The sequence below is a fragment of the Bos taurus genome, chromosome 1 (genome assembly GCF_002263795.3).
Source record: "Bos taurus isolate L1 Dominette 01449 registration number 42190680 breed Hereford chromosome 1, ARS-UCD2.0, whole genome shotgun sequence".
NCBI lineage: Eukaryota > Metazoa > Chordata > Mammalia > Artiodactyla > Bovidae > Bos > Bos taurus.
In genome coordinates this window covers 26,114,504-26,129,825 of record NC_037328.1, presented here as the reverse complement: position 1 = coordinate 26,129,825, position 15,322 = coordinate 26,114,504, and the positions used below count along the sequence as shown (strand labels likewise).

Genomic DNA, 15,322 nt, shown 5'->3' with positions numbered 1-15,322 from the left:
TGGTTTCATTGCTTCATAGCAAATAGATGCGGGGACAATGGAAACAGTGACAAACTTTCTTTTCTTGGGCTCCAAAGTCACTGCAGACTGTGACTGCACCATAAAATTAAAAAACACTTGCTCTTTGGAAGGAAAGCTATGATCAACCTAGACAGGGTATTAAAAAGCAGAGACATTACTTTGCCAACAAAAGTCCTTATAGTCAAAGCTATGGTTTTTCCATAGTCATGTATGGATGTGAGAACTGATGATAAAGAAGGCTGAGTGCCAAAGAACTGATATTTTTGAACTGTGGTGTTGGTAAAGACTCCTGAGAGTCCCTTGGACTGCAAAGAGATCAAACCAGTCAATCCTAAAGGAAATCAACCCTGAATATTCATTGGAAGGACTGATGATGAAGGGGAAGTTCCAGTACTTTGGCCACCTGATGCAAAGAGCTGACTTATTGGAAAAGACCCTGATGCTGGGAAAGATTGAAGGCAGGAGGAGACGGGTACGACAAAGGATGACATGGTTAGATAGCATCACTGACTCAATGGACATGAGTTTGAGCAAACTCTGGGAGGTAGTGAAGGACAGGGAGGCCTGGTGTGCTGCAGTCTATGAGGTTGCAAAGTTGGAAACAACTGAGAGACTGAACAACAACTATTTTAAAAATGTTGTTTTTAAAAAAATGTTGTTAAAGGAGGAAAATCATCACCAATGACAGTGACAGTTTATGTTTTAAGACAAAAAGCTTTTGATTTTCCTAGACTTACTTTATTTATTATTATTATTATTTATTTTATTTATTATTATTTATTTTATTTATTATTAGAGAACATGGTGAGCTGAGAGAATTAAGAACAACAGTATGCAAGTAACAGTCTGACCAGTTTTAATGATGCAGTCCTAAGTAAAACAGCTGGATGTAAGATGATATCTCAAAATTTATGCTTTCAGAGACCAATACAATGAATTCTAATGCCTTAGTTATATGACAGATAAAGTCAAAATAAAATTACTTTTAAAAACTCTTTATCTACTTAAGAGGTGGCAAGAATACACAGAAGAAACAAAAGAAAAATCATTCTTTAAAAAACTCATTTTTTAAAAGAAAAACTCATTCTTTCAAAACCTCATTCTTTCAAAAAAAAACCACCAAGAATGAGAAACACTAGATTAAAACTGATGCTTGCTAGACCCCTTAATTTGCTATTATATTATGAATTTTCAAGGCACGATTTTAATATTCAAGAATTTTTTATGCTAGTGTATGTAAATAATAGTCACTGGACCATTGCCAATAATAGTAATATCTCTGGAAACAACTTAAATATTCCTCTGTTGGGATTTCCTATATAAATAATGATATATTCATAAAACAAAACAGTATACAAACTTTTCATCAGAAGAGGTAAAGCTATATGTTTATGTATGGAGATGTATACAACTACACATTTAGGTGAAAAAAATATATAATCATTCTATGTTATTAGGAAAGGAAGGCTGTCACCTTCTGGTGGGCAGACATGCATGCTCCAAAACCCCGGATATGGCCATTTTACATAGTTTCTAATGTGAATGGTATCCTTGGAATTATGCAACTCGGCAGCCTTGATTTCTATGCATAAATAATTTCTGGGATGATCTATAAACATCCATTCAGACTAATTACCTCTGCATCAATATTGAGGATTTGAAATGAAGGTGAGGACATATGAAGGGTTATATTTCCAAGTTTTTATATACTTTAAAATTTTTACCATGTATATTTTCTATGGGAAAGCTTAATTTTGTAATACTAAACATTTACTATTAATACATACCCTATTCATATTTTAGTTGATTTGTCCTGTTAATATCACATAGAATATGAAAACATTACCATTTCTAAAGTCATGACTAAAGAAAAAATGTGCTGATAGTTTCAAGTCTCTAGATCTCTGGTTTTGACCTCCCATGAAATTCAGATTTTACATATAACAATCTCCTATATATATCGCCTGGATACTTGAGAAGTTCTTCCTGTTCACTTTTCTGAAACAGAACTCATGCTCTTCCTTTGCAAACCATCTCTTTCTTATCCCTGCATTCCTCATCCAACTAGTTAACTATGGCAAAAATCTTAAGTTACCTAATGAATAGTCTTCTGGGGCTTCCCTGGTGGCTCAGTAGTAAAGAATCTACCTGTGATGCAGGAGACCAAGGTTCAACCCCTGGGCTGGGAAGATCCCCTTGAGGAGGAAACGGCAACCCACTCCAGTCTTCTTCTCTGGAAAATTCCATGGACAGAGGAACCTGGTGGGCTGTAGTCCATGGGGTCACAAAGAGTCAGACAGGAGCAACTGCACACACATCACGCTTCCCCTGCTATTTTCCATTGATCATTAAATAATATTGATTTTTATTCCTTAAACGCTCTCAGGCACATCTGCTCTCCATCTGAAAGTCACCAGTACAATTCTATCTCCTATCATTATTTACTGAGTTCTTAAAATAACATTTTAGCCTCCTGGATTTAAGACTTTCCTTTTAATTCATCCTCCATACTACAGCCAGAACAAACAAAAACTAGAATCTGTTTGTATTCTTCTACTAACTTATCAACTATTACTAGGTTATATATATTTTTCCCCTGGAGTGTATCTAGGAGTCATTTTAAAAAAATAATGTATTTAAAGAAAATACATTTTCTAGATATAAAATTATATGCCTACTTTTATTTTTAAGTATGTTTATGAGAGTATAATTATATATAATATCCAATTATTTATACTATATTAATATATAACTATAGATAGATAAAAATTAACTTATATGTATACTAGTGATTATCTAGTTTAAAACTTCCATATTACAAAGTGGAGAGAGCATACCAGTGCAGGTAGATTGTGAAGATTCAGTAGAATGAAATGGTAGTATACAGAACACTGAATCAGAAATTAGGAATCTGAGGGCATTAGTCCTGGTTCTGATTATATTTAGCTTTAAGTTTGGAAAATAACTTAAGATCTGTGTGTTTGAACTTCCCTATCTACAAAATGAGAAGGGATTCAGGTAGATTAGTGATGGCAAAGAGGTCTCAACTCAAGTGCCAATCTCAATCAATCTGAAGTGGTTGCCTGAAGAGTGAGGATATCCATCTGGGATCAGCAACATTACAGTGAAATCAATTAGGAAGATCTGCCATGAAGGGAATGGCACCCCACTCCAGTACTCTTGCCTGGAAAATCCCATGGATGGAGGAGCCTCGTAGGCTGCAGTCCATGGGGTCACTAAGAGTCGGACACGACTAAGCACCTTCACTTTCATTTTTCACTTTCATGCATTGGAGAAGGAAATGGCAACCCACTCCAGTGTTCTTGCCTTGAGAATCCCAGGGACGCGAAGCCTGGTGGGCTGCCATCTATGGGTCGCACAGGGTCAGACACGACTGAAGCAACTTCGCAGCAGCCGTGGTTGGGGGAGAAAAAGCTATAGCATATATATCCATATTAGCCATCCCAAAACTAACTAATCTCTAAGTCCCAGCTCTATGATTCAATATCCCTGTGCCAGATAAGGGATTCCCTGGTAGCTCACTGTGTAAAGAATCCATCTGCAATGAAGGCAGACTCCAGTTCAATTCTTGGGTTGGAAAGATTCCCTGGAGAAGGAATAGGCTATCTACTCCAGTCGTGAAGCTTCCCTGGTGGATCAGTTGGTAAAGACTGCCAGATAAATAAAAATGAGAGTACATTAAAATTGTTAGTCTTCTTATTCTTTGGTTGTCTTCAGTTGTTCAATTCTTTTAAGATTATTATTTCACAATTGAATGTGACTCTAATGGTAACGCTAATGTTGACAGATTTGGAAATGGCAGACTTTCACAGTATTTTAAATACTTCTTTTCAGATCTTCCACCTCCCCCTGTGCCACCACCTGCTATCAAGTCACCCACTGCCCAGTCCAAGGCCCAGCTGGAGGTTCGACCCGTGATGGTGCCAAAACTCCCTTCTATAGAAGCAAGAACAGACAGATCATCAGATAGGAAAGGAGGCAATTACAAGGGGAGAGAAGTATTGGATGGAAGACAAGTTGCTGATATGCGACCAAATCCAGGTGATGCCAGAGAAGCACAGGAACAGCCAAATGACGGGAAAGGACGAGGAAACAAGGCAGCAAAACGAGACCTTCCACCAGCAAAGGCTCATCTCATCCAAGGTACTTATTTAGTCAAGCAGCCAATAAATACAGATTGAACATGTTTGCATGGTACACAGTTAAGAGTCTTTAGGATCAGGTACAAAGGGTAAGATTCAGACATTTGCTCTTTATTGGAGGAGACAGGTATGCACCCAGGTAATTTGAATACAATCAGTTCTAATACATGATATTATGCACGTCTTCCTTGAAGAGGTGCCAGTTTAGTTGAAGTTTAAAGGAAAGCATGATTTACGCAAGTTACAAAGGAAAAGGAGATTTCTAAGAAAGGAAATAAATAGAGGCAAAACATGAAAATGTGAAAATGAATGTTTGCTGAATTCCGATTTCCAGTTTGGCTGGAAAATAAGATGCTTGGGGCCAGGGACGAATGGCAAAAATAAAACTAGAAAGGTGGTTGAACCTGATTGAGGAGGCCAGGAATACTATTTTGAAGAGTTTGGGATTAATGATATGGACAGTGGTGAACCAGCAAAAAAATTAATCAAGAAATTATGTAATCAAAAATAAGAATTAAAAAAATTATCCTTTTTTTTTCTGCTTAAAAAAATAACTGACAGAGCTCTATAGTGAAGGAGGAGTCTGGAATTGGGTAGCTGAAGGTATCAGAACCTTGCAAAATAATCTAGGTATAAAATATGAAAGCACTGAATTAAAAGAGTTGTGCAAATTAAAAAGAGAAACAGCCTATGTAGGCATTTCAGAGATAGATCCTATAGGACTTGGTGACTAATTGAATGTAAAAAAGTAAAATGAACTAAGGGACTAAAAAAGTTATTCAAATGTTAATTAGATGGCTTTCCATGACTATACAACATAATTGTATTGAACAATGTAAAAAAATTAGGAAAAGGATAAAAGTCATATGGAAAATAACTTCAGTTATGACTAGATTAAGGTACTGACAAGAACGTAGAAATGAAAAAATTCAGTAAGAATTTAGAGAACTAAGTTTAAAGATCAGGAGAAAGGTTGTACGTGGAGAATGGATGTTGTTCACCTCAGCATCACAGAGGTGAAAATTGTTTGAATTGCAAAAGCTAAATTATCAGCAGTGATGTAGGGGATAATGTTTAACAATCAATTCTCTGGGAAGGAAACAGAACAAGCCCCTAATTTGTAGCCATTTGTTTACTTCTGTTGTGTAATTACATCCAAAATGGCTAGTTTCAAGCGACTAATATGAAATCAGTGTTATGTGGAGTTCGGAGGAGACTGGTGTAGTAGACCCTTGTGTGAACACGTCAGCTGTCTCCAGCACACCACAGAGATGACTGTAAGGATACTGCATGATGGTTAAGGGTACTAGTGGGGAGAGCAAAAGGAGGAGGGACTAGACAGGGATGGGGAATTAGAGGTACAGACCACTACATACAAAATAAATAAGCTACAAGAACATATTGTACAGCACAGAGAATATTGCCATTACTTTATAATAACACGAGAATATAGCCATTTTATAATACATTATAATAACTTTGAATCACTATATGCTACTAATATAATATTGTAAACCAACTATACTTCAGGGAAAATAAACGCATTCATACATACAAACATATGTTAGGCAGAGGAACATTCTGTACAAAAACTGAGGTGGAATCAACCCAGTGATATAAAGTAATCAAACTATTCAAACTAGAAAGAATAGTATCCTGAAAATAATGGAGAAGGACATTTTAAGATGGGAAGGAATATAAAATGGCACAGAAGTGAAAGTTGGATGTGAATGGGGTAGGGTGGGAGAATGGCTGAAGGACACAGAGATTTTACAAATGTTTATTTTGTGGGTGGTATTTAAAAGATAGAGGGCTTCCCAGGTGGCTTAGTGATAAAGAATCTGCCTGCCAATGTAGGAGACTTGAATTTGATCCCTGGATCCCGAAGATCCCCTGGAGATGGAAATGGCAACCCACTTCAGTGTTCTTGTCTGGGGAATCCCATGGACATAGGAGCCTGAGGGAGCTGTGGACCATGGGATCGCAAACAGTTGAACAAGGCTTGGCGACTAAACCACCACCACCATTTAACTTTTTAAAATCAAATAGTCACTATAGAATCTCGACTGTAGGGTCTGGAAAGTAAATGAAAATTGTGGAAGGGACGTGATAAGTATGGGCTCTCTGCAGAAGGTTGGGAAGGAGAGAGGTCAAGATAAGATTTGACAGGAAGGCAGAATCTGTGGAAATGATTTTAGGTAAGATATTTGAACATTAGTATAGACTGAGGAGAAGAACCTATTTAGGCAGAAGAGATACAAGAAAAGAAGGTAATTGATGAAGGAATCAGGAAAGAGTGATGGGGAAATGAATCTTAGAAGGCTGTAAGTGCAGTTTATAACTACAACTGTTTTCAAAGCTGCAGTTTGATAAGATTGGACATCAGTCTGTTCTGTTCATTATGGGCATCTGGTCATTAGCAACTTTCTTTCAATATAGAGGACAGGTTCACTTCATTCTGTGACGGAAGCCTGAACTCCTCACTCTGGCATGGACTCAGCAATGAAGTGATGGTAAAGTTGTGAGTTTTGCACAGATGCCTCCACTGTGACCACAGATTACTTGCTTACATCACTATAATATGAAGTTTGAAAAACTGTGATTTTTTTAATCATTAAAGTCAAGGTGATCTGAACTTTTAACAATTATACTCCAAGTAGTAATTCATAAATCAAATGTCACAATATAACTTATGAGATTTGTATCTGACCTGAAAGTACAGACCAATTTGCTGCTCACAAGCAACGTTTCTCCAAAATAAGCTGAATTCTTTAGGAGAAAATTTAACAACTCAGAATGATTTTGGTGTGTGTAAAATTAAAACAAAGGGATGAAATTATTTTTGTGTCTTGTAATTATCATTTCTGTGCATTCCTGTAATTTTAACCTTCATAATTCAGTTTTTGCTATTTATAATTAAAGAGGCTCCCTGATTTACATCTGTAACAAATGGTTGTTTTTAATTAAGGAGAGTGGCCTTTTAGATTTCAAAGTCTGATCTTTTTGCTGACATTTACCTCAGTTTGTTCAATTTATTTCTACATATATCAAACATCTACAGTGTTATGAAGCATTGTACTCGTCCTGAAATTTATGTGTAAACATGAACCTTGACCTCAAGGAGCTTATAGTCAGGGAAGGAGACAGGTAATTTTTATTCACAGATACACCCATATTTGAAAATGTTTATGGTGTCATGATACTTGAGAGTCCAGAGAAGGGAAAATTAGCCCAGTCTTGTGGGTGATGGAATGTAAAGAAAGACTTCTTGATCTTTCCTAGTGGAAATGACCCATAAGCTGACTTTTCAGGAGGGTGGAATTTAGCTTGGGCAAGAAGAGTGGATAGGTTGTTTTGGCAGAGAAAGTCAGAATGAGAAGTTGAGGTACATTGAGGAGAATATAAGAAATTCAGTGTTATTAGACAGTAAAAGTGATAAAGATGAAGCTCTTGAGATAAATGTAAGCTTACCTCATGGAGACCCTGTAGTTCCTGTAAAAGGAAGGTAGCTGAGTGAAGCAAGTTTAGAGGGAAATAACTCAAGAAGCAGAGACCCGTTAGAAGAAATTTGCAACCTCAGAAGAGACATGGAGAATATAAACCAGGCTGTGGGAGCAGGGATGACTGAGGGGAATATTCAAGAAACTTTTTAGGTAAAATCATCCTTACGTGTTATATATTTGAATATGTGGAAAAGGTTCATTTAAGAGGTTATGGGAAGGTTGTTGGAAAGGAGAGAAGATATTAAAATAATTCCAGCTTTCTATCTAAGATATCTTAAAGATTAGTGATGCCATAACTACATTAAGGAATACAGAGGGGGAAGAAATCTCAGAGGCGTGGATATGGTGAAGTCAGTGCTCAATCTGTGGAGTTTGAGGGGCCCTCAAAAGGAGGCAGTTGGACAGAGTTCAGGAATTATACATTAATAACTCATCATGGTGAAATAATAAAGCCACCCATTTATTCAGTCAGAATATTTATTTATTTTTTAAATTTATTTATTTTCATTGGAGGCTAATTACTTTACAATATTGTAGTGGTTTTTGCCATACATTGACATGAATCAGCCATGGGTGTACATGTGTTCCCCATCCTGAACCCCCCTCCCACCTCCTTCCCCATCCCATCCCTCAGGATGATCCCAGTGCACCAGCCCTGAGCACCCTGTCTCATGCATCAATAACTTATTATATATCTAGGTGAGATGGTATCAATACACAAAGCCAAGTATCTGCCCTCATGGCAGCTCTGTTCTAGAAAAGGTACAGTCTGAGAGAGTGGATGAAATCGCCCAGAGTAAATGGGAAAAAAAGCTTTTATGCACACACACACACACACACACACACGCACACTGGGCTAAAAGCAGAAACCAGCAAGAAGGGCATCACTGTGTAAGAGGCACCGCATAAGAAGAGCCCACCAAAGACAGGCCAGGAAGCGGGGAGAAGTAGGAGCTGAGACTAGTAGTGTTTACCCTGGCTGTGGTTTTCAGATGAAGGGCAGTGATAAGTCTAGAGACCTAAGGATTGAAACATGGTTAGCATTATCAAAGTCAACAGGGAGTTTTCTCAGTTCCCTTGTAGTAATGTGGGCATAAGTAGATTTCAGTGAGATGTAGAGTGAATGGGAGTTGTAATGACTAATACTGAGTCCAGATTACTTTTCAAGAAGCTATGCTAACCTATCAGTAGAGATAGATTTATAGATTTATGTAGAGCACCGGCTTAAGGGGAAAATCTTTAGCCAAAGAGATATTTTATCATGATGTAGTTTGTCAAAAGCCAAGTTCAGCAGAAAAAATTGGGTGAAACAGAGACAGAAGATGAAGGTCACAGAGGGCCAAGTTCCATAAAGCTAGCTAGGTGCTGGCATAGTGATCCACATGGACTCTGAAACACCAGAGAATCAGAAGCCTGGATCAGGAATGAGAGTTGTGATGAATACAACAGGAGAGAAGTAACATCAAAGAGGACGATACAGGTTACATAACTCCACTGCGTGGCCCTCACAGGAATAGGGTGTTTTTGTTCAAGGGTGGAAGAGCAATGATTTATAGCTAGTGTTGGTGACCTGAAAGCCAGCTTCCCTTCTTCCACTGTAAGGAACTTCAGTGTAGACTCCCTGGGAAATCAGATTTCATTCAGGCAATGTGGACCGTAGAGGAAGCTTTTAGGGGAGGAAAACAAAAGGGCATGTGGAAGGGTTTTGTTTTGTTTTGCTGTGCTCTGTTTTGATGTGTTTTCTGTCCAAAGGTTAGAATGGACAGGCTTTGGAGAGAAGTAAGCAGTTGAAAGATGCAACATTAGAAGCATCACCAAATTTAAAGCATATGGAAATAGTCATTCACGAGACAGCAGTTACCAGGAGTGGCTTGATTTTTGAAGCTAGCAACAATGTCAGGCTTCTCAGATTCAGGGTTCCACAGTGTAAATATGATGTTGAAATGGAGGTGGGCATCTTGGTATCAAGGGAGTGAACCCAGGTTTGACTCTGTTTTGGTGGTTCAGTAAGACTGGGATTTGTTTTTCTATCAATGCCTAATAATTCTTTCTTAGTTTACGTAGGTACATACTACAACATCTCATGTGTTTTCATATCAACACTAGCAACTCCTAGTGTCCTAGTAGACACTATTATCACTTTTTTTTTTTTGAAAAAGTGGAAACTAAAGCCTGAAATAATGGGAGATAACATAGTGAAGGATAAGACTGGAAGTCATGTCTGACTCCAGGTTTGGTTTCCCACTTTTAAGGATATTGATCTCAGGTGAATTTGAGACAGATAAGAATTTATGAGCAGAATCAATCTAAATCCCAGCCACTACCAGGAAAAGAGCAGGGTTGTTATTTTTGTTTTCAATGCCTTATTCATTATTGTTAATGTCCTCATTTATTCTTCAGAAACACTAATGTTTCTCCATTCCGATTTATAGACATAGTGATACATTATACAATGAAAATGTACACCGGGCTTCATATGCACTTATTATATTTCATTACACAGAGGATATTCTGCCTTACTGTAGACCTACTTTTCCGACATCAAATAATCCCAGAGATCCTAGTTCTTCAAGTTCTATGTCATCAAGAGGATCAGGAAGCAGACAAAGAGAACAAGCAAATGTAGGTCGAAGAAATATTGCAGAGATGCAAGTTCTTGGAGGATATGAAAGAGAAGATAATAATGAAGAATTAGAGGTATCTATAATGTTTTTCAAGTTTCCCACTGTTAAACTAGTTTTTATATAAACCTCAAAGTTTAAAGCATTCATCAGTCTACAGAAATGTTACTATTTCATCACAAGCCCTGTTAGTGATGATAGCAATTGAAAGTCTTAGAATTTAATGATTTTTCTTGAAATGTGTTCCAAAGTTTTAAATGGTAGTAATGGTTTCTTTTTAGACATTAGCATTCATCTTCAGATAGGAAATTTGTATAACAAATATGTTGTTAGGGAATAAGAACTATTGATCTAGATAATTGTAATTCATAGTATTACAACAGATTATAAAAATCCAGTAAAGTGATAGAGTTATAAAATGTGAGTGAGGGTGTTTTGCCTGTACTATCTGCCATCTAGTGATCACTGGGATTAATCAGGACGATTTGGGCAATTACCTTTCATCTTCAGTCTTTTGAAAATGGGAACCTAATACTTACCACTGACGTTCCCAAATAGAGAACACTTCTTGAGTCAAAGATATCCTTTGTTATAATCTATAGATAACATTGTAAGGTAGAGTTGGCAGTAAGTCACATCGTATTGTAAATCCTGTGTTTAAGACTGTGTTTTCACCATTCAATGAAAAGATAAGCTGAGGACAAATTTCTCTTCCTACAAATAGATGTTATCTCAAGCGGATTGTTAGTAGAGTGTTAAACTATAACTTTGTATAATAGAAGGTAAAAAATTATAATTAATTATGTCTAATTGAATTTGCTGTTATGCCCAATGTATTTTTATTTTGTGGTTTAGAATAAGAAGACTTTCCTTTTGCACATGCTGTTAGAAAAGTTATTTTTCAGGTTTTTGGTTTAGTTTTTGTTTTGTTTTTAGAAGAGCCCTTTGAGGGCACAAAAAGTCAATATAGGCAACCAGCTACTTGAAACCAGTAAAAATTGAGCTATTGTGTTGAGTTGAGGCTGGAGGGTAGAAAACTTGGCCTGCTCTTGTTCCTTTCCTTGTGCCACACTTCCTAATCCCCAGACACTGGATGGAGCACAGTTTAGTACTCATTAGAGAACTACTGGATTTGCCGTTAAGACCAGCTAAAGTTGATGTATGAATATGTTGCCATGAGCACTTTTCAGTGTATGCTAGGGAATGAATGAAGAAACAATGTAATAATAAAAGCATGAAATAAATATGAAGTAGGACAACACTCGAAGATTTATTTTCAAATTTAACAGGAACTTATCTCTTACAGGAAACTGAAAGCTGAAGACAACCAGAGAGGATTATGAGATCTAATGTGAAAGTTATCACTCAAGATGCCTTGTGTCAGATGACATAAGACGCCAGATAAAATGTTCAGTGCAATCAGAGTGTACAAATTGTTGTTTTCATTCCTCTTATTGGAGTACCATTTTTTAAATTTTACTGGGGTTTTATCATTGTTATTTGATCCCTATCCCTAGGAAGAACCTCCCTATTCCCCTCGCTGTTGGAACAAATCATTTCACCTTGCTTCCGGCAAGGGAAGTATTTGACTTCTTGCTTCAGTCATCAGCCAACAGGAGAGAACAAAACAGTTCTTTTGCATTTTGCCCCTGAGATATGGCATTGCACTGCTTATATACCAAGCCAATTTACTGATCAAAGATGCAGAGTTGACTAATCAACTTCATGTCAAGGGCTCTAAAGATATAATCTTTCTATAACCAACTGCTAATGCAAACTAAAACATAACTTCATTTTAACATGATTTTAAAATCAGTCTTTCATACCACCCTCTGCAGGGAGAAAAAAAAAAAAAAGCAAATGCAGGACAACCATAATCAATTTGAAAGGGGTAGAAACATTGTAAATATATACTCTTCGCAACCCCTGGTGGTACTTTATTTTGTCTTCATTTCGATCGCTGAAGTATATTGTTATCAGAAACTTACTTTTGGATAAGTAGGGGTAAGCCAGTTGGATCTCTGGTTGTCTAGTCATTGTCATAAGTCAGCCCAGCAAAAACCTTGTTCTATTTTTCAATCAAAAAGCAATTATAAATGCATATTACCAACAAACGGATGTTTTTAATGACCAATCGAATAAGGACATCCCCATCTCAACTGGCCTGAATTTCTTCTGGTAGTGTCAGTTCAACTTTCGGAAGTGCCACTTAAGGAAGTTTGATTTTTGTTTTTGTAATGCACTGTTTTTAATCTTTTTTTTTTTTTTTGGTTTTAAAAGCACAATCACTAAACTTTATTTGTAAACCATTGTAACTATTAACCTTTTTTGTCTTATTGAAAAAAAATGTTGAGAAGCGTTTTTAACCTGTTTTGTTAATGCTCTATGTTTGTATTTGGAATATTTGAATGATGACAGATGGTGAAGTAACGTGCATACTTTATTGTGGGCCATGAATGCAACGGTTCTTACTTTTCCTGGACTGAAAGAAAAAAAGGTTTAAGTTTGTTATGGCCATTGGTTAAGCTTAGAAGATTTCCTTATAAGCTCAAATGGAGGCATTACTTGCTTTGAATTGCCAAATGATGTCCTCTGACTGTAGATTTTTATGACCCTTTTTTTTCGTTATATAAATTTCATTAACTTTATAATTGGTGCTATTTGAAGAAAAAAAGTACATTTATTCATTTATAGGTATCAGTCCTGACCCACCCCCCTAGCCCTGCCATCCCCACAGAAAACAAAGCCAAACAAAACTGAACCACAAAAAAAAAAAAAAAGCTGGTGTTCACCAAAAACTAAATGTGTTCACTTAGATAATTTGAAATTTACATAGAAAAGGTGTGCAGTACTAAGGGAACAATCCATGTGATTAATGTTTTCATTATGTTCATGTAAGAAGCCTCTTATTTTTAGCCATAATTTTGCATACTGAAAATCCAATAATCAGAAAAGTAATTTTGTCACATTATTTATTAAAAATGTTCTCAAATACATCATTCTTCCTTGTGTTGATTTCTTTTTTTTCATTGTGTGATCAAACTTATTCCATTTAATCACAAATTTGTGCTGTCTTAACATTTCATACTGTATTATCAAATGAGTAAAAATTCCCCTTTATGAATAGCCAGGTTTTAATTATAAGGAAAATTTCTCATTTTACTTTTCTGAAGTTAAAGATACAAAGTGAATCATAAACTAATAGTCATTTAATCAGAGAGTAACTTTTAATTATTATTAAGAATGTACTAAAATGTTTTTGTGTACTTGCCTGAATTTCAGTTAACTTATTTCTGAAATGGTCAGGATTCAACTATGATAGATCTGATTTGTAAACTTTGAACTACTTAAGTTTTATCAACAAGAAAATTATATGAATCCAAAATACTTATCAGTATCTGCTTTATTGTTCCAAATTTATGTAAAATTCTGACAATTCAATAAGCTATCATGTACCAGATTGCATATTATTGTTCATTAGATTAAAGTCAGTATATTCAATTACTCACCTTTGGAGGAATGAAATGAACATCTTGTCTTAGAAGTTCCAAGAGCAACAGAATCTACTGAAAGTTTTATTCCTGTGACTTATATACTGCTAAATTTTTTGTTGGCCACAATTTGAAAATACGGGGAAAAAGTTTAAAAGGGGATAATAATTTGAAATTAATTTTACAAAAATGAAGCAATCACCAGCATCTACATAAAGATAAAAAGGTTCATAGGTCAAGAAGTCAGTTTCCAAGCTATATCGAGGGAAAAAAATTGGAGAGATACATTTGAAGGTGTAATTTTTCTTTTCTTTTGGTGAGTTGACTAAAAGTAACTTAATCTCTCTTTATAGTGAATGATATGCATATAAATTATGTGTATCAGAGATCCTGGGTTTGAATCCCAGTTTTGTCATGGGCTATGTTTCCTTGGACATATTACTATATTACTTAACCTCTAAGTTTCAGGTACTTCACCTGTAAACTCAATAATACCTACCTCATGTAGATGTTGTCATGATTCAGCGAATTCATGTATATAACATGGACTCTGTAAAGCCCCAAAACAATACAAGATATTGTTGTATTTATGAACTGAAAACACTGCACACTTGCTATCTTCACACATAATTTGTTTCCAAAACTTGCAAAGAATTTTTTTTTAACAAGGTCAAAAAATAAGTGTGGTTCAAGGATAGGTTGGTTCCATTTCCAGTGAGTAAAATTCACTGTCAAATACCTAATCATGGAATAAATTCTTAGTGTTTCTCCTTGTTTCCTTGCTTTTGAATTCTGGAGGGTGAGGATATGACATTTTCAGCACATATTTCACAATTCAGGGGGACAAGCATGTCATTTGAGGTCTCAGTGACTAGACTAAGTGTCTATTTTGGGCTGCTTTTCTGCCTAATTGAAGAAAATACTGTCTTAGTTCCAGGGCAACTCAATTATGTCTTTCTTGGTCATTCCATATATGTAGTCTGGATTTTCTCCTCTCTTTCCAGTCTACAGGGTGGATCAAAATTTCAAATAGTACCTAATTTCATGGGTAGAAAGTGTGGGAGTTCAGACGGTAGAGGCCTTGGCAATAGTTCATAGATTACATTTTTACCACAATTAGTTTTACATGGGTAGGTTTAATCCCTTGCAGGTAAGGAAACCAAGATTTTGAAAAACTAAAAAAATGTGATGAAACTCTCAATAGGGAGTCATAACCGGAGTGCAGATATAAATACAGCTTTAAAACTCCTTCTTATTCCAGGAAACAAAACTGCCCCTTAACAATTAGAAACTTGATAACAAAGCTTAGAAACAATTCTTTGTTTCATTAATTATAACAGAATCGGCGGAAATGGTGTCTTTGTTGGGAGTGGGAAGTTGAGTGGATGCTAAGTGTTCTCTGCTGTTGGCACCAAACATTTAAAAGCTCCATCATCTTAGCTCGTGTGCTTGGTCACTTCAGTCGTGTCTGACTCGTTGTGACCCCATGGACTGTAGCCCACCAAGCTCTTCTGTCCATGGGA

The 15,322-nt window shown here is 36.2% G+C and overlaps 1 protein-coding gene across 10 annotated transcripts in view; it reads left to right on the top strand.

Moving 5' to 3' along the window:
* The window catches only part of ROBO1 (roundabout guidance receptor 1), a 1,295,994-nt gene extending 1,282,687 nt beyond the window's left edge, over positions 1-13,307 (top strand). For 9 of the 10 annotated variants that reach the window (XM_059885533.1, XM_059885537.1, XM_059885531.1 and 6 more), the window contains 3 exons: positions 3,877-4,185; positions 10,191-10,384; positions 11,615-13,307. In XM_059885533.1, coding sequence (XP_059741516.1) covers positions 3,877-4,185; positions 10,191-10,384; positions 11,615-11,629 — 518 coding nt within the window. In that variant the 3' untranslated portion in view covers positions 11,630-13,307. The remainder of the gene's footprint in view (positions 1-3,876; positions 4,186-10,190; positions 10,385-11,614) is intronic. The other variant, NM_001192888.3, reaches the window with a different exon arrangement.
* The last annotated feature ends 2,015 nt before the right edge of the window (positions 13,308-15,322 follow it).